Below are 26,541 nucleotides of genomic sequence, written 5' to 3'. Positions count from 1 at the left end.
AATCGAACCCACAACCCTGGCATTGAAAGCACCATTTGTACTGGTCCCCCGTGGGAATCAAACCCACAACCCTGGTATTGAAAGCACCATTTGTACTGGTCCCCCGTGGGAATCAAACCCACAACCCTGGTATTGAAAGCACCATTTGTACTGGTCCCCCGTGGGAATCAAACCCACAACCTTGGCATTGCAAGCACCATTTGTACTGGTCCCCCGTGGGAATCAAACCCACAACCCTGACATTGAAAGCACCATTTGTACTGGTCCCCCGTGGGAATCAAACCCACAACCCTGACATTGCAAGCACCATTTGTACTGGTCCCCCGTGGGAATCAAACCCACAACCCTGGTATTGAAAGCACCATTTGTACTGGTCCCCCGTGGGAATCAAACCCACAACCCTGGCATTGCAAGCACCATTTGTACTGGTCCCCCGTGGGAATCAAACCCACAACCCTGGTATTGAAAGCACCATTTGTACTGGTCCCCCGTGGGAATCAAACCCACAACCCTGGTATTGAAAGCACCATTTGTACTGGTCCCCCGTGGGAAACAAACCCACAACCCTGACATTGAAAGCACCATTTGTACTGGTCCCCCGTGGGAATCAAACCCACAACCCTGGTATTGAAAGCACCATTTGTACTGGTCCCCCGTGGGAATCAAACCCACAACCCTGGTATTGAAAGCACCATTTGTACTGGTCCCCCGTGGGAATCAAACCCACAACCCTGGCATTGAAAGCACCATTTGTACTGGTCCCCCGTGGGAAACAAACCCACAACCCTGACATTGAAAGCACCATTTGTACTGGTCCCCCGTGGGAATCAAACCCACAACCCTGGCATTGAAAGCACCATTTGTACTGGTCCCCTGTGGGAATCAAACCCACAACCCTGGCATTGAAAGCACCATTTGTACTGGTCCCCCGTGGGAATCAAACCCACAACCCTGGCATTGAAAGCACCATTTGTACTGGTCCCCTGTGGGAATCAAACCCACAACCCTGGCATTGAAAGCACCATTTGTACTGGTCCCCCGTGGGAATCAAACCCACAACCCTGGCATTGAAAGCACCATTTGTACTGGTCCCCTGTGGGAATCAAACCCACAACCCTGGCATTGAAAGCACCCTGCTCTACCAACTGATCATCACAAACCACTTGATGTCTCAATGTACTTAATTACTGGATTGGTCATTGTTTTTCTTCATGGTGATGGAAAGTCTACAGGTACAAACCTAGATGACCAGCCTATGTACAATACAGTAATGTACATTTACATTAAGTGGTTTGCACTGCACAAAAATGTGTTGTTTTTCCATGTTATTCCATGTTAATTTGAAGGTAGGCCTTGAAATACATCCACAGGTACACCTCCAATTGACTCAAATAATGCCAGTTAGCCTATCAGAGGCTTCTAAAGCCATGACATAATTTTCTGGAATTTTCCAAACTGTTTAAAGGCACAGTCAACTTAGTGTATGTAAACTTCTGACCCACTGGAATTGTGATACAGTGAATTATAAGTGAAATAATCTGTCTGTAAACAATTGTTGGAAAATGACTTGTCATGCACAAAGTAGATGTCCTAACCGACATGCCAAAACTATAGTTTGTTAACAAGAAATTTGTGGAGTGGTTGAAACACTTAGGTTGGAGTCATTAAAACTCGTTTATGTAAACTTCCGACTTCAACTGTATATCAGTCCACTACAGAGGTCTATATCAGTCCACTACAGAGGTCTATATCAGTCCACTACAGAGGTCTATATCAGTCCACTACAGAGGTCTATATCAGTCCACTACAGAGGTCTATATCAGTCCACTACAGAGGTCTATATCAGTCCACTACAGAGGTCTATATCAGTCCAGTACAGAGGTCTATATCAGTCCAGTACAGAGGTCTATATCAATCCAGTACAGAGGTCTATATCAATCCAGTACAGAGGTCTATATCAATCCAGTACAGAGGTCTATATCAGTCCACTACAGAGGTCTATATCAGTCCACTACAGAGGTCTATATCAGTCCACTACAGAGGTCTATATCAGTCCACTACAGAGGTCTATATCAGTCCACTACAGAGGTCTATATGGTCGCTAATAATAGTAAAGGCCCAGTGCACTACTTTTGTGAGAAAAATATATTTTCAAAAAAGTATATATTTTTGTATTAATATATTTTGTTTTTATTCAGATTTTTAGGGGGTGCTGCAGCCTCCTGGTCAGCTTTAGTCTGTCAAGCCAGACAAGCTCTTATCCTTTCACATCTATGAAAACAGTCAGTCTGGGAATGCACCAGGAGACATGGAACAGTCATTATGAAACACCAGCCTCTTGGGTTCCTACTGCAGTATCCAACAGTCATTATGAAACACCAGCCTCTTGGGTTCCTACTGCAGTATCCAACAGTCATTATGAAACACCAGCCTCTTGGGCTCCTACTGCAGTATCCAACAGTCATTATGAAACACCAGCCTCTTGGGTTCCTACTGCAGTATCCAACAGTCATTATGAAACACCAGCCTCTTGGGTTCCTACTGCAGTATCCAACAGTCATTATGAAACACCAGCCTCTTGGGCTCCTACTGCAGTATCCAACAGTCATTATGAAACACCAGCCTCTTGGGTTCCTACTGCAGTATCCAACAGTCATTATGAAACACCAGCCTCTTGGGTTCCTACTGCAGTATCCAACAGTCATTATGAAACACCAGCCTCTTGGGTTCACTCCACTTGACCACTACATTCTCAAACCTCAGTGACTAAATCTGGATGGACTTGCTGCCTTGACCCCTGCCTTGACCCCACTGATGTTTGATATATGTTTGCTTCAGATACGTTTTGAATCCACAATTGTTTCTAAATTGGAGACCCTAGAAGCTAAACAAACTGTCCAAACTATCTAAACTATGAACAAACAAAGGTCTATCTTGTAAGAAATATGTAACTAAATTAGATGTGTAAACAGCTGCAAAACATTTCTCAAACATTTAAACAAACCACTGAAAGGGTTTTCAGTCCTTGGAGAACATACCGTAACTGGAGTTTTGAAACATTGTTCAGGATGGCAACTTAACATTTTCATCAACAATTCTCATCGTCTTTAAGGCTGATGCATTTCTAGGCTCCTTAGTCAGCACAACTAAAGATGTAGAGAAATCAGGACACATCAAGATTCCAACATAAACTGTGTAATATATGGTTCTCATGTCTTCTCCTGTCATGTCTCTCTGTATGTTGCAGAAGGGGATTGGCGGGAGCAGCTCTGCCCCCTGGTGGTGAGGTTGAAGGAGTGCGTCGCGGAGGTGGTGGTGCGGGCCAGGAGGGCCATGACCTTCGTCCTGCTGCAGGAGGCGGCCTGCAGCATCCCCCAGGGACTGTTCCTCAAGCAGAGGAGGGATGTGGTCTTCAGTCAGGCGGTAGGTGGCCACCTGTGAAATGAGGACTCCACTTTGGAAACAGCCTATAGATATTTGTTGCAATTGATTTGTCATGTCAAGGCTCTTTAACCAATGCCAACGTTTTTCAGCTGTTAGGAAGCTAGTTATGATGTACAGTATCAAACCACCATTCAACGGCATGTGTTTGTTTACATAATTTACACAAGAGATTAGTTAACATTTCACTGAATATGTTGCTACTGAAATACTGCTCCTAATCCGAGCACATGCAGTAATTGGAAGTGATCCAGCAAGTCTTTGAAACTGATCTAGCAGCAGCTCAGACTACTTGCAGGAAAATTACATTCAGAGATTGTTTGAATTGTGACCTAGATAAACAAGTCTTTTATCAGCTGATAATGCCTTAGAATGTCATAATGTTCCATACATAATCTCTGCAGCAGGGGTCAACTCAGTCCACAGTTGGGCAGTAGGCTTTTGTGTGAATTAGGGCTGACCCCCATTAGTTAACTGGAATGACATGGACCTCGGCATTTATTTCGGCATTTATTTTTGGCCAAGTGTTTCTGTAATTACACAAAGACAAATATAATTGTGCCCATCTCAGTGGACTAATCCATTCCGAAGGCCTAGACTAAAAGCCAATTTATGTTTGATCTGAAAATGTGGTCGGAGGCGCCATATGGAAGGTGTGAGGCAATTATGGAGCCTCCAGAGGCATGCAGATGCCAAATTGAGCTCTGTACCACCGCCATGCACCTCTTAAATGTTGTAACGATGCAGAGGGCTCTGTATAGCTCTGCATTGACATGATTGGTTGACGGTAGTTTGGGCCGGTACATCCTGTATAAACACAAACTCACTTCCTTGACAACTTCCTTCACAACAGCTCTTCACTACTCCGTGAAGCGCAAGAAGTATGAATGCCCTGACTTCTGCAGAGGCCGTATCAGCGTAAATGCTGCATGGCCAATGCAGACGTCGGATTGACCATGCAGCACCCAGATGCACAATGCACTTCTCTCTCCAGAATGAGCTCTCTCCCGCCAATTTGTGTAAACTTCATTGTGTAAATTGTTTACGGTTGGTAGTTAGTCTATATCCCGTTTCATTACATATATCACCAGTAGTACATTTACCATCATTAATTCCTATCATTTCTAATATACAAAGTTTGTTTGGTTATGGTAATTTCTGTTAATGTTTCCAATATATTATTATTCCAGTCTTCCTGTTCTCATTGTCGGAGTGGACACATTGTTTGCAGAGCGCACAACCTATGCTACACTTGTGAGAAACACCTTTTGGTTTATTTCATTCCATTGAACAGTTTTGTCAATTCAATTTATTCATTGTCTTTTGTTTGGAGCGTTCCTGTCAATGTTGAGTAAGGACGCGCATCTGATTGTGCATAGAAGTATATACGCCTGCAAATGTAGGCATATAACTGTGCCCATTTGGGGATCTGATAGTGTTTCTGATTGGCTTAATACACCACCCCTAATGCGCTGTGGAGCTTCTCAAAGTAACGTTTTCTTCACCTCAAACAGCAAGCAAACGGTCTTTTTTTTGTTTTACATCCGTTGAGAATGACAAAAGTTCCTCAATGTATTTGAAAAATCTTTTTTACTTTTTGGTAACCACTCAGCGTGAAAGGGAAAAATGTCATGCTCTGATCCAGTGGAAACATCATAAAATAGGTCTACCTGATTACTCCTTATCAGTGCTTGACTTGGACTTAAATAGGTTCCGGTACTCATTTTGGGTGCTGGTACTGTTTTATATTTAGGTGCAGGAGCTCCACAATACTTTTGACATAATATTTGCAAGCATTAGAACATTCTAGGTGCTGCTACTCAGCTCCGGTGAGCTCCTGCCCAAGTCAAGCACTGCATCTTATCCCGTGCGCAAATACTCTACAGCTGTGTCTGTCTCGAGCTCACTGGAAACGCTAAGGGCCCCAGAATATTTTATACAATGTAGCAAGTTCCCTAGCATTAGCTTCCAGCCAGACCAAGTTAATAGTTGATACAATGTTTCAAGTTCGTTGCAGACAGGCAATGCATAGCCAATGTGATTTACAGGATATTTTTTTATCATGATATTTTCTATCTGCAGGCTGCAATGAAGACATTATTATAAATTAAACGAAAGTCTTCCACATAAATGTGCATAGAATAACTATAACTGGCACACAGATCAGTAGAAAGGGTAAGATAAATTGGCATTCCACATGAGAAAGGTTGCAGACTCCTCGTGTAGCTTATTACCGGCAACTTCAGGAGAGTAATGGACGAATCTGCGAAATCCAGCAGGAGCGAGAGGAGAATGGTTAAGGTTTTTTTTCTACTGGTTATCTAGATCTCAGGCTCCCTCTTGAATAATTTGTGTGTTATTTAATCAAACAGTAAGCTTAAAGCATCAGACAAGCTCAATGCATATAGTTGATTTTATTGAAACACATAGGGTGTGTCTTTATATGAAAAAATGCACGTAAAAAACTGTAGACCAATTGATTGGTCGAAAGAACAGATTACTTTTGGTCGACCAAGATTTTTTGGGGCGGGGACTGCCCTAGTGTGATAGTCTTGCTCTTTGCCCAACTGGATACAGAGATAATAATATAAATGGATGATGTGAATAAATTATGTAGTGTGCCATTTTGCTTTTTGATTGAACCCTGACGATGTGCCATGTTGCTTTTTGATTGAACCCTGTGTGTGTGTGTGTGTGTGTGTGTGTGTGTGTGTGTGTGTGTGTGTGTGTGTGTGTGTGTGTGTGTGTGTGTGTGTGTGTGTGTGTGTGTGTACAGCTAGCTGCGTTGGCGTGTGGTTTCGTCATGAGGCTGTACGCGGGGATGGAGGATAAGGGCTTCCTCAGGCAGCTCCACCTAGTGGGCCTGGTGGCACAGTTCGAAAGCCTGCTAAGCACCTACAGTGAGTACTCTAGTAGGGTCAAAGGTCAACTGTCTTACACACTGATCGAAGGTCTGTTTTTGCATTTCCACCCCTAACAGTGGAGTTTACGATTGAGGGAAGGTAAGCTCATCCGAGATCTGTGTCTAAGGGTAACTTTTACTTGAAGGATTACCCAATTTGAAAGGTCCTTCAAGACTAACAAAGAATACAGGAAGTTGTATAACATGCTTTTATACAGTAACGCACAATTAATAAAAATGGTACCATTTGATAATTGTTTGTACCATTTGTCATAATTGTACATTACCATGATAGAATGTGTAATGCCGTTTAAAACCATTATATTTACATGATCCACATCTATACCATTGTATAAATTAGGCAATACCATGGTATTTTTTAGGTGCATGGCAGTACCATCATACTTCAAAGCTAAAACCATGGTACATTTCCATGATTCAGATCTATACCATGGTATAAATTATGCAATACCATGGTCATATTTAGGTACAATGGTAATTTCATGGTAGTACCATCATACTTCAAGGCTAAAACCATGGTACATTTCCGAGATTAAGATTGTACCATGGTATTAGTGAAAATACACTAGGATTACCATGGTTATGAATGAAAATACCGTAGTGGTAGCATGGTACATTTTTGTAAGGGATAGTTTGAATGCATGTACTGTAGAAAGATTATCTGGTTATTATGGAGACGGACTGATTCATTGACTGAAAGTCTCATCAAAGAGATAGAACTTCTACGATCAAGACAAGATTTTTTTTAAATGCCTCAGAAGATAATAAGCCACTTTTCACGTAGTTACTTTCTTCTGAACTTGTTTATATTACTTTCTAGTACTTCAAGCTAGTTTACAGAGTATCTAGCTAACCAGCCAGCTAGCTTTGTAGCTATGAATTGTTAATCTTCCATTGTTTAGCTAAGTAGCTAGCTGGTTGATGTTTTCCTTTCGTAACCAGGGGAGATTTAAGCAACAATCACCTCCCTAAATGCTGTTTACATTGATATCCATACTGAATGAAGCAGTTATGGGACCTCATGGGCACCCTTAACTTTTCACTTAATTTAAGGGGGAACTCACCTTAAAATTATTTGTGCAACTGACTTAAAGTTAAGGAAACCTTAAGGGGAAAATTAACTTAAGGTGTTTTATGCAACTGGGCCCTATTGCCCGTTTTGTTGCCCAGTGTATTTCTCCTAGTATGACCAGAACAGATTGTCTACTTCAAGTGAACAGGAAGTAACCTCTAATTTACTAATTGGTGTTGCTGTTACAGGTGAGGAGATTGGCATGCTGGAGGACATGGAGGTGGGCATCTCAGACCTGCACCGGGTGGCCTTCAAGATCACCCAGGCCAAGACAGACGACCCCTGTGACCTGCAACCTGTAGTCATCGGCAGGCGGTGAGACTCTATTACCCAGCATCCTTTAACCAGTGGTTTTGTCATTACATGGGAGATTACATAGTGTGAAATTGTTTTTTTTTTAGAGATCAGCTTGGGGACTTCATACATCATATCATACTGTAATACAGAGTAATACATTATTATTGATCCAACTTGGCAAATTGTTTTATCAGCTCTATCAGTTGTATAGCTTTTCATATTCTCTCTTGGACAGATCTCCGTAAACATAACTGGTACCGTATAATCTGTCGGGAAGAAATGGGATGGGTGAGATAATGAGTAGCAGTAGTTCCTGTGTTTGGGTTTTTCGTCACTGGTTATTTGGACAAATCACGATTTCGCAGGTGTCTTTCAAATTTAGAAAGGGGAGTGCGCCTCCCGGGTGGCGCAGTAGTCTAAGGCACTGCATCGCAGTGCTAGCTGTGCCAACAGAGATTCTGGGTTCAAGCCCAGGCTCTGTCGCACCGGGAGGCCCATGCGGCGGCGCACAATTGGCCCAGCCTCATCTGGGTTAGGGAGGGTTTGGCCGGCAGGGATATCCTTGTCTCATTGCGCACTAGTGACTCCTGTGGCGGGCGGGCGCAGTGCATGCTGACCAGGTCGCCAGGTGTACGGTGTTTCCTCCGACACATTGGTGCGGCTGGCTTCCGGGTTCGATGTGCACTGTGTCAAGAAGCAGTGCGGCTTGGTTGGGTTGTGTTTCGGAGGACGCATGGCTCTCGACCTTTGCCAACGATGAGACAAGTCTGTAACTACTACCAATTGGATACCACGAAAATGGGGAGGAAAATTTAAACAAATTAAATATGGCCTGTAACTTGTAAATAGAGAGGGTGGAGCTCCTCGTTCTGGTTCCGCTCCTCGTTCTAGCATCTCTTCTCTTAACAAGTCAGGACCCAGAACTTAATCGAGCAGCTGACCAATTACATGAGACTTTAGTTCTGGGTTAACCGAGATTAAGCTTTTCCTATTTCACCAATTCTACCTACTGATTGAGGGGGTGTAGATTGTAGTCTACTTATTCCGAAAGCAGTAGACATACTGCAGCGAATTTGGGAGGTAACCAGGGTTGAAAAGTCCTTAAAAACATTTATTTTCCATCTGACAGTAATGAATAGGTTAGCTTCCACATGACTTAGTGAGACATTTCCAGTTATCCAGGCTAATCTACTTCAAGTCGATTTAAAACACCTGTATTTGATTGGTCGTGACTCGTATCATTATTTGAAAATATTCCACTTAAGCCTGACTGTGTTTGTTTAAACAACTGATCCTGTATCTCAGTAACGGGAGTTGCAACACATTTCTTTCAATGCTGACGTGTGCTGTAAACCTGTCAGATGGGTGATACATAGTATTATATGACTATCAGACCAAGCTAATCAGTGCCATGTCAAGGCCCAGTGAAAGTTGTGTGGACATTGCGCCATCCTACTTGTAACTTCAGACTCCACCAAGCCTCTGTTCAGGCTTGTGCTCAGATTTGAAGCGTTAAAAGTGCTTCATAGTTGATATGTGATGCTTTGATGTCCACGTATATCAAATCTCTGTTTACACTTTTTCTTTCACGCTTCGCTCCTCCCTCCCTGCCTCTCTCCTTCCTTCCTTCGTTCCTTCCTAACTTCCTTCGTACCTCCAACTCTCTCTCTCTTTCCCGTCCTCCCATTCTCCCTTCCTCTCCCTCTCTCCCTCCCGCCTAACTCCCTCCAGCAACCATTATACTGTAGAAGTGCCATTACCGCGGCTGGTCTTCCAGACGTTACCCCATGAGATCAAAGAGGGCAAGGCGTTGCAGGTTTACCCGGTGCTCTTCAACGTGGGAATCAATGAACAGCAGACAATAGCAGACAGGTACCGGAACACTTTGCTCTTTTACGGGCGAATCATATCTTCCACTTTAGTTACAAATGTTCACTTATTCTCCCATTGACATCAGTTCATGATTAAGTGCCATTTTGACTGAAGTAGTTCAGTCAACCAGCCTTTACTGATCCCTCAGGTTCTTCGGTTACACACTATGGGAGAAAAAACATTTGTTTTGGATGAGATGATGTTGTCTATAGAGTCATTTCCCATCATGCTCCCAAGGTCATTGTCACCCAGTGTAATGTTATCGCCTTTGGAGCATCAAATAGGATTGTTTCTATCCAGCCAGTAAGCCTGGTTTGAGACAGGATATCGTGGCCTAAGGCTCACATTCAGAAAGAAACAGTGTTAGTGGTCATTTATTGCAATCATTTCAAGACTGCCAGACCTACGTCACTTCTGGAATGCACACGATCAGTCTCACTGACCCGTAACTTGTACTTTCATTGTGGAGGGGTCTATGGATCTGTCTCCATCCACTAGGACATTCCTCACACGTGATATCTCACACTTGGGTGAATGATGCGCCATGCCATAGAGATCCGGCATTTACAAAATCACACTGATTGCCGTAACAGGGGGTGCTATAGTAATCAACTGACATTCCAAACTGAACAAGCACGTCTCCTGTTCCGTCATAAAATGTGATTCATATATACAGCCTCTCATCAAATCAAAGTTTATTTGTCACGTGCGCCGAATACAACAGGTGTAGACCTTTTGACCAACAAGGACCTATAAGCTCCGCCCATTGGTTTTTCTGCTAATTAGACTTTTTTCCCCCAACTTTGAACAAGCATATCTCCCATAACGACCTAAATCACTTCGGTACTTAAAATGAAATGATGTAATAATTGTCACTAACTGACATAAGAAGGAGCGCTCTGTCATTCGTGGGGGGACAACATGTTTACTGTAGACTTGTTCTCTCATTCTCCCTGTACAGATTAACTTGTCCTTTCAGGTTCTCTTTCTCCCTGTACAGATTAACTTGTCCTTTCAGGTTCTCTTTCTCCCTGTACAGATTAACTTGTCCTTTCAGGTTCTCTTTCTCCCTGTTCATATTAACTTGTCCTTTCAGGTTCTCTTTCTCCCTGTACAGATTAACTTGTCCTTTCAGGTTCTCTTTCTCCCTGTTCATATTAACTTGTCCTTTCATGTTCTCTTTCTCCCTGTACAGATTAACTTGTCCTTTCAGGTTCTCTTTCTCCCTGTACAGATTAACTTGTCCTTTCAGGTTCTCTTTCTCCCTGTACAGATTAACTTGTCCTTTCAGGTTCTCTTTCTCCCTGTTCATATTAACTTGTCCTTTCAGGTTCTCTTTCTCCCTGTACAGATTAATTTGTCCTTTCAGGTTCTCTTTCTCCCTGTACAGGTTAACTTGTCCTTTCAGGTTCTCTTTCTCCCTGTACAGATTAACTTGTCCTTTCAGGTTCTCTTTCTCCCTGTTCAGATTAATTTGTCCTTTCAGGTTCTCTTTCTCCCTGTTCAGATTAATTTGTCCTTTCAGGTTCTCTTTCTCCCTGTACAGGTTAACTTGTCCTTTCAGGTTCTCTTTCTCCCTGTACAGATTAACTTGTCCTTTCAGGTTCTCTTTCTCCCTGTACAGGTTAACTTGTCCTTTCAGGTTCTCTTTCTCCCTGTACAGATTAATTTGTCCTTTCAGGTTCTCTTTCTCCCTGTACAGGTTAACTTGTCCTTTCAGGTTCTCTTTCTCCCTGTACAGATTAACTTGTCCTTTCAGGTTCTCTTTCTCCCTGTACAGATTAATTTGTCCTTTCAGGTTCTCTTTCTCCCTGTTCAGATTAACTTGTCCTTTCAGGTTCTCTTTCTCCCTGTACAGATTAATTTGTCCTTTCAGGTTCTCTTTCTCCCTGTTCAGATTAACTTGTCCTTTCAGGTTCTCTTTCTCCCTGTACAGATTAATTTGTCCTTTCAGGTTCTCTTTCTCTCTGTACAGATTAACTTGTCCTTTCAGGTTCTCTTTCTCCCTGTACAGGTTAACTTGTCCTTTCAGGTTCTCTTTCTCCCTGTACAGATTAACTTGTCCTTTCAGGTTCTCTTTCTCCCTGTTCATATTAACTTGTCCTTTCAGGTTCTCTTTCTCCCTGTACAGATTAACTTGTCCTTTCAGGTTCTCTTTCTCCCTGTTCATATTAACTTGTCCTTTCAGGTTCTCTTTCTCCCTGTACAGATTAACTTGTCCTTTCAGGTTCTCTTTCTCCCTGTTCATATTAACTTGTCCTTTCATGTTCTCTTTCTCCCTGTACAGATTAACTTGTCCTTTCAGGTTCTCTTTCTCCCTGTACAGATTAATTTGTCCTTTCAGGTTCTCTTTCTCCCTGTTCAGATTAACTTGTCCTTTCAGGTTCTCTTTCTCCCTGTACAGATTAATTTGTCCTTTCAGGTTCTCTTTCTCCCTGTTCAGATTAACTTGTCCTTTCAGGTTCTCTTTCTCCCTGTACAGATTAATTTGTCCTTTCAGGTTCTCTTTCTCTCTGTACAGATTAACTTGTCCTTTCAGGTTCTCTTTCTCCCTGTACAGGTTAACTTGTCCTTTCAGGTTCTCTTTCTCCCTGTACAGATTAACTTGTCCTTTCAGGTTCTCTTTCTCCCTGTTCATATTAACTTGTCCTTTCAGGTTCTCTTTCTCCCTGTACAGATTAACTTGTCCTTTCAGGTTCTCTTTCTCCCTGTTCATATTAACTTGTCCTTTCAGGTTCTCTTTCTCCCTGTACAGATTAACTTGTCCTTTCAGGTTCTCTTTCTCCCTGTTCATATTAACTTGTCCTTTCATGTTCTCTTTCTCCCTGTACAGATTAACTTGTCCTTTCAGGTTCTCTTTCTCCCTGTACAGATTAACTTGTCCTTTCAGGTTCTCTTTCTCCCTGTACAGATTAACTTGTCCTTTCAGGTTCTCTTTCTCCCTGTTCATATTAACTTGTCCTTTCAGGTTCTCTTTCTCCCTGTACAGATTAATTTGTCCTTTCAGGTTCTCTTTCTCCCTGTACAGGTTAACTTGTCCTTTCAGGTTCTCTTTCTCCCTGTACAGATTAACTTGTCCTTTCAGGTTCTCTTTCTCCCTGTTCAGATTAATTTGTCCTTTCAGGTTCTCTTTCTCCCTGTACAGGTTAACTTGTCCTTTCAGGTTCTCTTTCTCCCTGTACAGATTAACTTGTCCTTTCAGGTTCTCTTTCTCCCTGTACAGGTTAACTTGTCCTTTCAGGTTCTCTTTCTCCCTGTACAGATTAATTTGTCCTTTCAGGTTCTCTTTCTCCCTGTACAGGTTAACTTGTCCTTTCAGGTTCTCTTTCTCCCTGTACAGGTTAACTTGTCCTTTCAGGTTCTCTTTCTCCCTGTACAGATTAATTTGTCCTTTCAGGTTCTCTTTCTCCCTGTTCAGATTAACTTGTCCTTTCAGGTTCTCTTTCTCCCTGTACAGATTAATTTGTCCTTTCAGGTTCTCTTTCTCCCTGTTCAGATTAACTTGTCCTTTCAGGTTCTCTTTCTCCCTGTACAGATTAATTTGTCCTTTCAGGTTCTCTTTCTCTCTGTACAGATTAACTTGTCCTTTCAGGTTCTCTTTCTCCCTGTACAGGTTAACTTGTCCTTTCAGGTTCTCTTTCTCCCTGTACAGATTAACTTGTCCTTTCAGGTTCTCTTTCTCCCTGTTCATATTAACTTGTCCTTTCAGGTTCTCTTTCTCCCTGTACAGATTAATTTGTCCTTTCAGGTTCTCTTTCTCCCTGTTCAGATTAATTTGTCCTTTCAGGTTCTCTTTCTGCCTGTACAGATTAATTTGTCCTTTCAGGTTCTCTTTCTCCCTGTTCAGATTAACTTGTCCTTTCAGGTTCTCTTTCTCCCTGTACAGGTTAACTTGTCCTTTCAGGTTCTCTTTCTCCCTGTACAGATTAATTTGTCCTTTCAGGTTCTCTTTCTCCCTGTTCAGATTAACTTGTCCTTTCAGGTTCTCTTTCTCCCTGTACAGATTAATTTGTCCTTTCAGGTTCTCTTTCTCCCTGTTCAGATTAACTTGTCCTTTCAGGTTCTCTTTCTCCCTGTTCAGATTAATTTGTCCTTTCAGGTTCTCTTTCTCCCTGTTCAGATTAACTTGTCCTTTCAGGTTCTCTTTCTCCCTGTACAGGTTAACTTGTCCTTTCAGGTTCTCTTTCTCCCTGTACAGATTAATTTGTCCTTTCAGGTTCTCTTTCTCCCTGTTCAGATTAACTTGTCCTTTCAGGTTCTCTTTCTCCCTGTTCAGATTAATTTGTCCTTTCAGGTTCTCTTTCTCCCTGTACAGATTAACTTGTCCTTTCAGGTTCTCTTTCTCCCTGTACAGATTAACTTGTCCTTTCATGTTCTCTTTTTCCCTGTACAGATTAATTTGTCCTTTCATGTTCTCATTCTCCCTGTACAGATTAATTTGTCCTTTCAGGTTCTCATTCTCCCTGTACAGATTAACTTGTCCTTTCATGTTCTCATTCTCCCTGTACAGATTCGGAGACATCTCTTTGCAAGAGAGGATAAACCAGAGGAACTTTGAGATTTTAGACAGTTATTACAAATCACTAAGCGATAAGGTGCCATCAGAATGTAAGTGCATCAACTGCCACTTCAACATCAAAACATCAGAAGTATATAAATGTCATCAATCATCATGCAATAGTATCCATCTTGCTTTTTTATAGAACACATTTTGGCTTACACTGAGTGTACAAAACATTAAGAACATCTTCCTAATATTGAATTGCACTCCCCGCCTTTTGTCCTCAGAACAGCTTCAATTGGTCGGGCATGGACTCAACAAGGTGTCGAAAGCGTTCCTCAGGGATGCTGGCCCATGTTGACTCTAATGCTTCCCACAGGTGTTCAAGTTGGCTGGATGTCCTTTGGGTGGTGGACCATTCTTGATTTACACAGGAAACTGTTGAAACCTTCCTGTTGTTGACACAAACCGGTGCGCCTGGCACATAATTCCATGCCCCGTTCAAAGGCACTTTAATATTTTGTCTTGCCCGTTCACCCTCTGAATGGCACACACACACAATCCATGTCTCAATTATCTCAAGGCTTAGACATCCTTCTTTAACCTGTCTCCTCCCCGTCATCTACACTGATTGAAGTGGATTTAACAAATGACATCAATAAGGGATCATTGCTTTCACCTGGATTCACCTGCTCAGTCTATGTCATGGAAAGAGCATAATGTTTTGTACACTCAGTGTAGTTTCATTACAGACAGAAGATACAATGTGTCTTTATTTTACAGTTCAACACACACACACACACCAGTATTTCCATTTCCCGTCTACCATCGATTCAGCTCCTGTAAAATACACCCATGTGGGTCAGATTTGCAGACAGATACACGACCACAGAGATCTACGTTTGTGATGATGTTATTGTTGTTGTTCCACACAACAGCTCCTTTCATCCATCTGTCAGTAGTTTCCACAGATGTCCTCATTCTTGTTGTCAGTGTACCGTATTTTTATCTTATCAATACCTGCATCCTGCCTGTCGCATGAATACACACACACACACACACACACACACACACACACACACACACACACACACACACACACACACACACACACACACACAACTCCTTCCTGTTACAGCTCGAGCAGCCAAATGAACCAACCAAAGCCAAGTCGCGTTTCGTTTCCTTTCACAGGTCTGCCATGTTTTCAAACCCAGACGGACCTGAAAGATTTACTTGGAACCCTGGGCCAGAATGTAGTGACGAAGAAGAGAAAGAATGTGGAGATACTGTGGCTCGCTGGAACGGTGAGGATAGCATAAGATGCATAAAAAGTGGATCCATTCTTACACGTCTGGCTTGACGTCATTCATGCAAACTTGTCAGCCTGTTAATGTCCCTACTTATGGAGGTTGATACATTGGTGCCCTGAGGAGAAGTTTTGAACTTGTGAATGCAATGCACCTGCTACAATGAAGACTTCATAAACATATTCGACATCTGGCAGAAGACCATGCAAGGCTCCAAATAATCCTGATCATTTAGGGGAAATCTCCCAGAGAATGGGCATCCGATTACCTAATCACATAGGTAGGCATAGAGCAGCAATGGAAGCTACACGTGACCGATTTATATCATAAACTGTATCCAGCCAAACCAATCTGGAACCCCACACACACACATGACTAATAACACTATTGGTAAAGGAGTAAAGGTTGAACACACACATGATTAATAACACTATTGATAAAGGAGTAAAGGTTGAACACACACATGATTAATAACACTATTGATAAAGGAGTAAAGGTTGAACACACACATGATTAATAACACTATTGGTAAAGGAGTAAAGGTTGAACACACACATGATTAATAACACTATTGATAAAGGAGTAAAGGTTGAACACACACATGATTAATAACACTATTGATAAAGGAGTAAAGGTTGAACACACACATGATTAATAACACTATTGATAAAGGAGTAAAGGTTGAACACACACATGATTAATAACACTATTGGTAAAGGAGTAAAGGTTGAACACACACATGATTAATAACACTATTGATAAAGGAGTAAAGGTTGAACACACACATGATTAATAACACTATTGATAAAGGAGTAAAGGTTGAACACACACATGACTAATAACACTATTGGTAAAGGAGTAAAGGTTGAACACACACATGATTAATAACACTATTGGTAAAGGAGTAAAGGTTGAACACACACATGATTAATAACACTATTGATAAAGGAGTAAAGGTTGAACACACACATGATTAATAACACTATTGATAAAGGAGTAAAGGTTGAACACACACATGATTAATAACACTATTGATAAAGGAGTAAAGGTTGAACACACACATGATTAATAACACTTGGTAAAGGAGTAAAGGTTGAACACACACATGATTAATAACACTATTGATAAAGGAGTAAAGGTTGAACACACACATGATTAATAACACTATTGATAAAGGAGTAAAGGTTGAACACACACATTCCTTTCCAGCTAATGATTCCTCTGGTATTTGGCTAATGATTCCTCTGGTATTTGGCTAATGATTCCTCTGGTATTTGGCTAATGATTCCTCTGGTATTTGGCTAATGATTCCTCTGGTATTTGGCTAATGATTCCTCTGGTATTTGGCTAATGATTCCTCTGGTATTTGGCTAATGATTCCTCTGGTATTTGGCTAATGATTCCTCTGGTATTTGGCTAATGATTCCTCTGGTATTTGGCTAATGATAGGGACTTCAGACAGTCTTTGGAAAATGAAAGCAGATCTGTTCTGGTTGTAACTATGAGCTTCCTTCTCTTTCCCTCCCTGGTCTCTGGAATTAGCTGCGTCTGAAAAGGAATGTAGTCTGGGAAACATCATATAAGCAGCTGCATAGAAACTAGTGCACTTTCACTTTTGAAGTGCAAATTATTTTCAGAAGAACAAAAACATGTTTTCATTGAATACTTTTCTTCCCAATTCTACCTCACAGTCAGAGTAGTTTTCATTGAATTCCCGATGGAGTTTCCAGGGTACTTTTCTTCCCAATTCTACCTCACAGTCAGAGTAGTTTCCAGTTATGCATTATGTTTAAAATAGTTTGTTTTTGTTTACGTTATTGAGGTGTTTTTCTCTGCGTCTCCCTTGGTCCAGATCTGCCGACGGCTGAACGGGATCAGGTTCACCAGCTGTAAAAGTGCCAAAGACAGGACGTCGATGTCTGTAACCCTAGAGCAGTGTGCCCTGCTGAGAGACGAGCACCAGCTCAACAAGGATTACTTCATACGAGCCCTGGACTGCATGCGGAGGTGAGAGAGAGAAACTCAACTTTGGGGGAGAGGTCTTAAAAGTTATTTCCTGATTTTATAGTAGGGCTCCTCGCGTTCTATCTCCTCGCGTTTTCTCTCCTTGCCTCATTCTCAAAAGGAAGGAATGGGGTGGGAAGTGAACATTGAAGGGGGAAATCTGAGGTCTGGAACCTCCAATCTGCTTCACCACTGCTTGCATCACTTCCCTCTAATGTTTTGAGGTGGTCGTGGTGGTGAGTGAATGGGAGGAGGTCTACCTAAGGAATGGACTTTTGAGATTTCCCTTTATGTCTCTGGGCCCTGAAGTTAATTGGGTAACCTGGTCAGGAAAACTCCTGGTCCTAATTATAATAAATTAGGACCAGGAGTAAATTTCCTGACTAAGTAACCGACCTCACTGGGGAAAAACTCCAGGCTCTATGTATGCCAATATTCCCTCATTGTGAAAAGTAACTAATGTCTGAAAGGACAGGGAAAGTGGCAAACATCCTGCTGATCGATCTGTGGATGCCAACTGGCTAATGGAGCTCAGTGGCATGCGCAAACACACAGCAGCACGTCTATCACACTGTTCACTGGCACCACCCATTTCACCACCCCTAGTTGGTATCAGAAGCCCCGCCCTGATAGCCTGCCTCATCCCATCTGACTTGGTCAAAGTTCACATCAGAGCCACGTCGTAGCTTGGCATGGGCCCTGCTTGAATACTTTAGAAATGTGTCATTCCCTCCCTTCCTTCTCTCAAATATCACTGATCTGATGTGACTGGGTGGGTGAAAGCTACAGTGCTGTATCTAAAGGAACCCATGTTGTCACCTATCCAATGTTGTGAGATCAGTGATAACCTAATATAGCATTTCTACAGCATTTGAACAGGGCCTATAGTGCATCATGATGGCACATTCCCATAATCACCCTCTCTGTCTGTCCTCATGATGTCAGAAGCCCTCAACCATGTGACCTGAGGTTACCCAGAGATGAGAGCGTACAATTTTGTCAACAGAGAATTTGGCAGAAGAACACATGATCACCACAACTTCCTTTTTTACATTTATTTATTTAATTATACCCCCTTTTCTCCCCAATTTTGTGGTATCCAATTGGTAGTTAGTCTTGTCCCATCGTTGCAACTCTCGTACGGACTCAGGAGAGGCGAAGGTCGAGAGCTGTGCGTCCTCCGAAACACAACCCAGCGAAGCTACACTGCTTCTTGACACAATGCCCACTTAACCCGGAAGCCAGCCACACCAATGTGTTGGAGGAAACACCCTACACCTGGCGACTGTGTCGGCGTGCACTGCGCACGGCCCGCCACAGGAGTCGCTAGTGCGCGATGGGACAAAAACATCCCTGCCGGCCAAACCCTCCCCTCACCCGGACGACGCTGGGCCAATTGTGCGCCGCCCCATGGGTCTCCCGGTCGTGGCCGGCTGCGACAGAGCCTGGACTTGAACCAGGATCTCTAGTGGCACAGCCTTCGACCACTGCGCCACTGGGGAGGCCCACCACAACTATCTTAACAGTCAATTGTATTTGGCTAGTGAAGACATCAAAACTATGAAATAACACATATGGAATCATGTAGTAACCTTGATGATAGCTTTGCACACTCTTGGCATTCTCTCAACCAGCTTCACCTGGAATGTTTTTCCAACAGTCTTAAAGGAGAGGTGGACCGCAGAGTGAAGGAAAAGCAGCCAACAAATGCTCAGCAAAAGTGCGAACTCCTTCGACTGTTGGAAAAACATTCCAGGTGAAGCTGGTTGAGAGAATGCCAAGAGTGTGCGAAACTGTCATCAAGGCAAAGGTTGGCTACTTTGAAGAATCTCAAATATAAAATATATTTTGATTTGTTTAACACTTTTTTGGTTACTACATGATTCCATATGTGTTATTTGATAGTTTTGATGTCTTCACTAGCCAAATAGAATTGACTGTTAATTAAGACAGTATACAATAGTAAAAATAAAAACCCTTGAATGAGCAGGTGTGTCCAAACTTTGACTGGTACTGTGTCTTAACAGTCAGTTGTATTTGACTAGTATGTGGTAAAGACAAAGTGGTTGCTTGTACTATACACAAAACACATCCCAGAAGAACTTGGAATAGACTTTATAGACATGTTTTATTCATACAAGCTATTCTTTCCCAGATTTGATGGGCAACTTGACGAGAGTTTGTGGGTGCTTGAGTATCTAAGGAATCTTTGTTTAATCTGTGCACCAATTGTAACATTTCAGCACTTTGCCCTCGAATGGATTGAATGAAATTCAACCTCAAACAAAGAGTGATTATCAGAGCTTGAGAATGGATATGTGTTCCAGTGTCAAGATGGTTCAGACAGAGTGACACTGGAAGATAGCTGTAGGCTTGACCCGTCTATGTAAAGTTGAACCGGTAACTATCAATCTTCAGTAAATACGTTTAAGTACTGAGCAGCTGTAAATATCAAATCAAATTTGATTTGTCACATGCACCGAATTTAACGGGTGTAGACTTTACCGTGAAATGCTGACTTACAAGCCCTTAACCAACAATGCAGTTCAAGAAATAGAGATAATTAAGTATGATGGATCTTTCTTTCGACATAGTTTTGTCAGAATAGCCTGTATACTGTGCACCACATAAGGGTAAACGGTCAGTTGAATGTGGCTAGTTAGTGATATTCCCATGAGTAAAAAAGTGTGGATCAAATATCTGGGGAAGTCAAATGCCAGTCTTTTGCTTTCAGAAATGCTATCACACCCACTGTCTGCAACTGCATACACTGTGTGTTCACACGTCTAAGGGGGATACCTAGTCAGTTGTCCAACTGAATGTATTCAACTGAAATGTGTCTTTCACATTTAACCCAACCCCTCTGAATCAGAGAGGTGCGGGGGGCTGCCTTAATCGACATCCACGTCTTCGGCACCCGGGGAACAGTGGGTTAACTGCCTTGCTCAGGGGCAGAACGACAAAGGTAACAGGAGCAACAAAGATACAGCTCAGATGATCACTTAAGCAGAGTCTGAGAGAACTAAGTCATTTCTAAAACACTGTTGGATAAAACTGGTTTATGTTTGGAGATAAAGGAGTGCTTTGATAATATCGAGGGTCGTTATGAGGCTTGTAGAACCGGTTATGGTGAGACAGTGTTGTGGCTTTGGAGCGGTCCAAGAATAAACCGGCTCTACAACAAGCCTACGGCTATAAAATGTCATCATTAGAGACTGTGCCTACTAATAATCGAAAACTTCAGAGTTAATCCAAATAACTTCACAGATCTTCATTGTAAAGGGTTTAAACACTGTTTCCCATGCTTTTTCAATGACCCATAAACAATTAATGAACATGCACCTGTGGAACGGACGTTAAGACACTAACAGCTTATAGACGGTAGGCAATTAAGGTCACAGTTATGAAAACTTAGGACACTAAAGAGGCCGTTCTACTGACTCTGAAAAACACCAAAAGAAAGATGCCCAGGGTCCCTGCTCATCTGCGTGAACGTGCCTTAGGCATGCTGCAAGGAGGCATGAGGACTGCAGATGTGGCCAGGGCAATACATTGCAATGTCTGTACAGTGAGACGCCTAAGACAGCGCTACAGGGAGACAGGACGGACAGCTGATCGTCCTCGCAGTGGCAGACCACGTGTAACAACACCTGCACAGGATCGGTACATCCGAACATCACACCTGCGGAACAGGTACAGGATGGCAACAACAACTGCCCGAGTTACACCAGGAACGTACAATCCCTCCATCAGTGCTCAGACTGTCCGCAATAGGCTGAGAGAGGCTTGTAGGCCTGTTGTAAGGCAGGTCCTCACCAGACATCACCGGCATCAACATTGCCTACGGGCACAAACCCACTGTCGCTGGACCAGACAGGACTGGCAAAAAGTGCTCTTCACTGACGAGTCGCGGTTTTGTCTCACCAAAGGTGATGGTCGGATTCGCGTTTATCGTCGAAGGAATGAGCGTTACACCGAGGCCTGTACTCTGGAGCGGGGTCAATTTGGAGGTGGAGGGTCCGTCATGGTCTGGGGCAGTGTGTCACAGCATCATCGGACTGAGCTTGTTGTCATTGCAGGCGATCTCAACATCCTCCTCCCTCATGTGGTACTCTTCCTGCAGGCTCATCCTGACATGACCCTCCAGCATGACAATGCCACCAGCCATACCTCTCGTTCTGTGCGTGATTTCCTGCAAGACAGGCCATGGACAGCGAAGAGCCCGGATCTCAATCCTATTGAGCATGTCTGGGACCTATTAGATCGGAGGGTGAGGGCTAGGGCCATTCCCCACAGAAATGTCCGGGAACTTGCAGGTGCCTTGGTGGAAGTGGGGTAACATCTCACAGCAAGAACTGGCAAATCTGGTGTAGTCCATGAGGAGGAGATGCACTGCAGAATTTAATGCAGCTGGTGGCCACACCAGATACTGACTGTTACTTTTGATTTTGACCCCCCCCCCCCCCCCTTTGTTCAGGGACACATTATTCATTTCTGTTAGTCACATGTCTGTGGAACTGTGGAACTTGTTCAGTTTTTGTTCAGTTTATGTCCCAGTTGTTGAATCTTGTTATGTTCATACAAATATTTACACATGTTAAGTTTGCTGAAAATAAATGCAGTTAAGAGTGAGAGGACGTTTCTTTTTTTGCTGAGTTTATAAATTCTATTATAATCCACCTTTTACATAGGATGCAAAATGCAGCAGTGACTCTTGAAACCTCGATAAGTTGCGACAACCAGTGTTTACTAGTAGCTAGTTAACCAGTAGCAATCCCGAGTTGACATGCTCCTCTGTGTTGGAGAAATTCTCTTTACGCATCCGTCCGTGCCTGCGTCTGTGCACTGGCCTTTTAACTATCCCAAAGCCTAGGACCAAGAGGCAGCCTTTAGTTCCTATGCTCCCAGCCTTTAGAATAGCCTGCCAGAAAACCCGAGGGGGGGCGAAACTGTGGACATATTCAAAAGAGATTTTAAAACACACCTCTTTAATTCTGCTTTTCCTTAGTGCTTTTTAGTCTTTCCGTTTTACTGTTATTCTCTAGTGTTTTATACTCTTATGTTTGTTGTGTAGTAAATATTTCCCTTTTTATTTTCATCGTTTTTTATTTACGTTTTAACACAAGGCATTGCATTCATGTCTGAAATGTGCTATATAAATAACGCTTGATTTGATTTGATTTGCTGGTGGTATGTGGCCCCTAGAGGCCTCTACTTAACAAGAACACTGGTTCTTTCTGAATATTCTGCTCTTTTCTCTGACTGACAGTGTACTGCCTAACAGTCTCTGTGGCTTCGAACAAAAATTGGGGTTGAAGGGAATAGACGGCAAGCTATTTTGATATTGGTTGATGACCCCTACAGCTTTTGCCTCCATCACACTTCAAGGTTCAGTGTAAGTGGTAAATTAATTAAATCCATGGACTGCTTCCGCATAGAACATTTTTGTTGGCATAAGAAGGATGGCTCTGTGGAAGCTCCATTAGTTATGAATGGGCCTTGTTTCATCTTGGTATGATTATAGTAATTGAAGTACCGTCTTACTTTGGCACCGTAGCTTAACAAGCTAGTTCCATACTTTAAGTTCTGAACATTACGCACTGTTTGCTTTGTGTCAGATCAGTTGTCTCCTCCTTATAACTTTGTGATCTTTGTGCTTTGCGAGCACAATTGGCCCAGCGTCATCCGGGTTTGGCCGGGGTCGGCCGTCATTGTAAATAAGAATTTGTTCTTAACTGACTTGCCTAGTTAAATAAAAAAATCTTGTGATGGTCTTATCGTTCGTAAGGAAAGAATACTCTCCCATCATTCTATATAACTTTTTGGAACAGGACATTTGACTTCCTTACATGGGAGCTGAATTAATTATATGTTGTGTGGCAACCAACCCTTTGTATTGACGACAGGCTTCTAGATTGACAGTTTAATCGAGACCATGTAAACCATTTACAAAGAAAGTTTAAAGAACCTGGATCTTGAAAGAAAGATATTGGGGGGTAAAAAATGTAGAATCTAGTCTCAAAACCAATCAATGTGTTTAAAAAAAAAAATACATTTTTAACCTTTATTTAACTAGGCACGCTAGCTGCGCCACCAGAGTCTCTGGGTTCGCGCCCAGGCTCTGTGGCAGCCGGCCGCGACCGGGAGGTCCGTGGGGCGACGCACAATTGGCCTAGCATCGTCCGGGTTAGGGAGGGTTTGGCCGGTAGGGATATCCTTGTCTCATCGCGCTCCAGCGACTCCTGTGGCGGGCCGGGCGCAGTGCGCGCTAACCAAGGGGGTCAGGTGCACGGCGTTTCCTCCGACACATTGGTGCGGCTGGCTTCCGGGTTGGAGGCACGCTGTGTTAAGAAGCAGTGCGGCTTGGTTGGGTTGTGCTTCGGAGGACGCATGGCTTTTGACCTTCGTCTCTCCCGAGCCCGTACGGGAGTTGTAGCGATGAGACAAGATAGGAATTAATAGCGATTGGATACCACGAAAATTGGGGAGAAAAGGGGGTAAAATAAAAAAAAAGAACAAATTCTTATTTACAATGACGGCCTACCCTGGCCAAACCCGGACAACACTGGGCCAATTGTGCCCCGCTTTATGGGACTCCCAATCACGGTCAGATGTGGTCTAACATGGTATACAGCAAAGAAGTTAGGAACTTTGTTAACTTGCCAAGTTTGTTCTCTACTTTGCTTTACTACTTTCTCTCACCTTGTAGTGACTCATGTATAGACGGGGTTGGCTGACAAAGTCACGAAAAGGATGATGTGGCCGGAAGTTGTGTGTTGTTATGATTCTGATAGCTAGCGTCAATGACAAAAAGCTGCCATGTGGGAAACCTTATGTGGCTAGTTGTTATTGACACCATGTCTTGTTTTGAGGTGTTTTGACTAAATATAGTTTGCATGTTGTTAACAGTCTAAGGCAACCCCGTCTGTTTTTCCCCATAGTGGCGCATGCGTCGGTTTTGTTGCTAAACAACCAACCCCTCCATACAGTATAGTTGTCTGTGAGCAAGTATAGTTGGTTGCATTAACCACAGACATACTGGGAGTATTTATGTTCATGAATTCATTCCCAGTGATACACTTGACTCATTACCATATTTTCCACTGCTGTAGGCATACAGTACAGTGCTTAAAGTAACTACCCAGTAAAAATCTGTTTTAAAAGTGAATCACCTATTAACGCTTATCCAAATAATGTTTTTGGCTCCCCCTTCTCGTATTTGTGGCGAAAGCATAAATAGGAGGAAAAAGCACTTTAAAAACCCCACCTCAAACTTCTCAAACAGACAATTAAAAAAAATGCTTGCTATTTCCTCATGAGGAGGATGAGCTGGCCAATCAGTGGTCTAGAGGAGGATGAGCTGGCCAATTAGCCGTCTAGAGGAGGATGAGCTGGCCAATTAGCCGTCTACGTGCATGAATATTTTTAATGACCAGTATACACCCACACCATTCCAACACAGAAAAGCTGCTTTTTAACATTAACATTTTTTAGAAGTACAGTGAGAGTACAAAACATTAGGAACACATTCCTAATATTGAGTTGCACCCCCTTTTGTCCTCAGAACAGTCTCAATTCGTCGGTCCATGGACTCTACAGGGTGTCAGCAGCGTTCCACAGGGATGCTGGGCCATGTTGACCCCAATGCTTCCCACAGTTGTGTCAAGTTGGCTGGATGTCCTTTGGGTGGTGGACCATTCTTGATACACACAGGAAACTGTTGAGCGTGAAAAAAAACAGCAGCATTGCATTCGAAGGAATCTTTGTTTCATATGTGCACCAACTGTAGAATTTCAGCACTTTGCCCTCGAATGGATTGAATGAAATTCAACCTCAAACAGTGATTATCAGAGCTTGAGAATGGATATGCTTTCCCATGTGTTCCAGTGTCAAGATGGTTCAGACAGAGTGACACTGGAAGATAGCTGTAGGCTTGACACGTCTATGCAAAGTTGAACCGGTAACTATCAATCTTCAGTAAATACGTTTAAGTACTGAGCAGCTGTAAATATGATGGATCATTCTTTCAACGTAGTTTTGTCAGAATAGCCTGTATACTGTGCGATCAACACATCATGTAAATGGTCAGCTATCACACCCACTGTGTGTAACAACATACACCATGTCTTCACGTGTGAAATGTAACAAAAACGATACAGCTCAGATGATACCCCGTTCAAAGGCACTTCAATCTTTTGTCTTGCCCTTTCACCCTCTGAATGGCACACATACACAATCCATGTCTCAATTGTCTCAAGGCTTAAAAATCCTTCTTAAACCTGTCTCCTCCCCTTCATCTATACTGATTGAAGTGGATTTAACAAGTGACATCGATAAGGGATCATAGCTTTCACCTGGATTCACCTGGTCAGTCTATGTCATGGAACAAGCAGGTGTTCCTAATGTTTTGTACACTCAGTGTAGATCTTAGTTCATAGAAATCTGGACACACTGGACAGTTACTTTAACATAAAGTACAATGGTAAGTGATAAATAACACATTGTCCAAGTGTTTGATTTTGGTCCCGAGGATTTTGGCCAACAGCCAGTCTTTTCATGTTGGGCGGCAGGTAGCCTAGTGGTTAGAGTGTTGGGCCAGCAACCGAGAGGTTACTAGATCAACTCCCCGAGCTGACAAGGTAAAAATCTGTTGTTCTGCCCCTGAACCAGGCACTTAACCCACTGTCCTAGGCTGTCATTGTAAATAAGAATTTGTTCTTAACTGACTTGTCTAGTTAAATAAATATAATAAAATGTTCATGAAGCTTGCTTGACTATCTCTCTGTCAATACATTTACTGCCACTGTTCCCTTATCTTATCCGACATGTATGTCTTGTTTAAATATTGACATAGACTGAACCCAAGTGTACATTCTAACTGCTCAACGGTCTGGTTTCACTATGGCTTGTTCTGGATATGTGGGGGTAAGGCTTATCACATTTCCTTAAGTTTTGTGTTGAGATCTTTAAATGTCCCTTTCTGTTGGCTACATGAAATCAACAGGTGCAACAGAACGCATCCAAAGCTTTGTCAAAATAATTTAAGTAAATAATTGAAAGAGGAGAGATCCACATAAATGATCGTGCCTGTCTCTACTCGCCCCCTTCATACGTCAACTCC

The 26,541-nt window shown here is 42.6% G+C and overlaps 1 protein-coding gene across 7 annotated transcripts in view; it reads left to right on the top strand.

Annotated features, from left to right (window-relative positions):
* The window catches only part of LOC120034789 (type II inositol 3,4-bisphosphate 4-phosphatase-like), a 150,196-nt gene that overhangs the window by 113,731 nt on the left and 9,924 nt on the right, over window positions 1-26,541 (top strand). For 5 of the 7 annotated variants that reach the window (XM_038981400.1, XM_038981403.1, XM_038981406.1 and 2 more), the window contains 7 exons: window positions 3,248-3,423; window positions 6,218-6,341; window positions 7,625-7,751; window positions 9,465-9,605; window positions 14,116-14,213; window positions 15,301-15,413; window positions 17,269-17,423. In XM_038981400.1, coding sequence (XP_038837328.1) covers window positions 3,248-3,423; window positions 6,218-6,341; window positions 7,625-7,751; window positions 9,465-9,605; window positions 14,116-14,213; window positions 15,301-15,413; window positions 17,269-17,423 — 934 coding nt within the window. Of the gene's footprint in view, window positions 1-3,247; window positions 3,424-6,217; window positions 6,342-7,624; window positions 7,752-9,464; window positions 9,606-14,115; window positions 14,214-15,300; window positions 15,414-17,268; window positions 17,424-24,984; window positions 25,669-26,541 lie in introns of those variants that run through there. The other 2 variants (XM_038981399.1, XM_038981405.1) reach the window with 2 other exon arrangements.

The sequence above is a fragment of the Salvelinus namaycush genome, chromosome 42, assembly GCF_016432855.1.
Source record: "Salvelinus namaycush isolate Seneca chromosome 42, SaNama_1.0, whole genome shotgun sequence".
Taxonomy (NCBI): Eukaryota; Metazoa; Chordata; class Actinopteri; order Salmoniformes; family Salmonidae; genus Salvelinus; species Salvelinus namaycush.
Note: the sequence above shows the minus strand (reverse complement) of the source record. Positions and strands in the feature narration are given on the sequence as shown.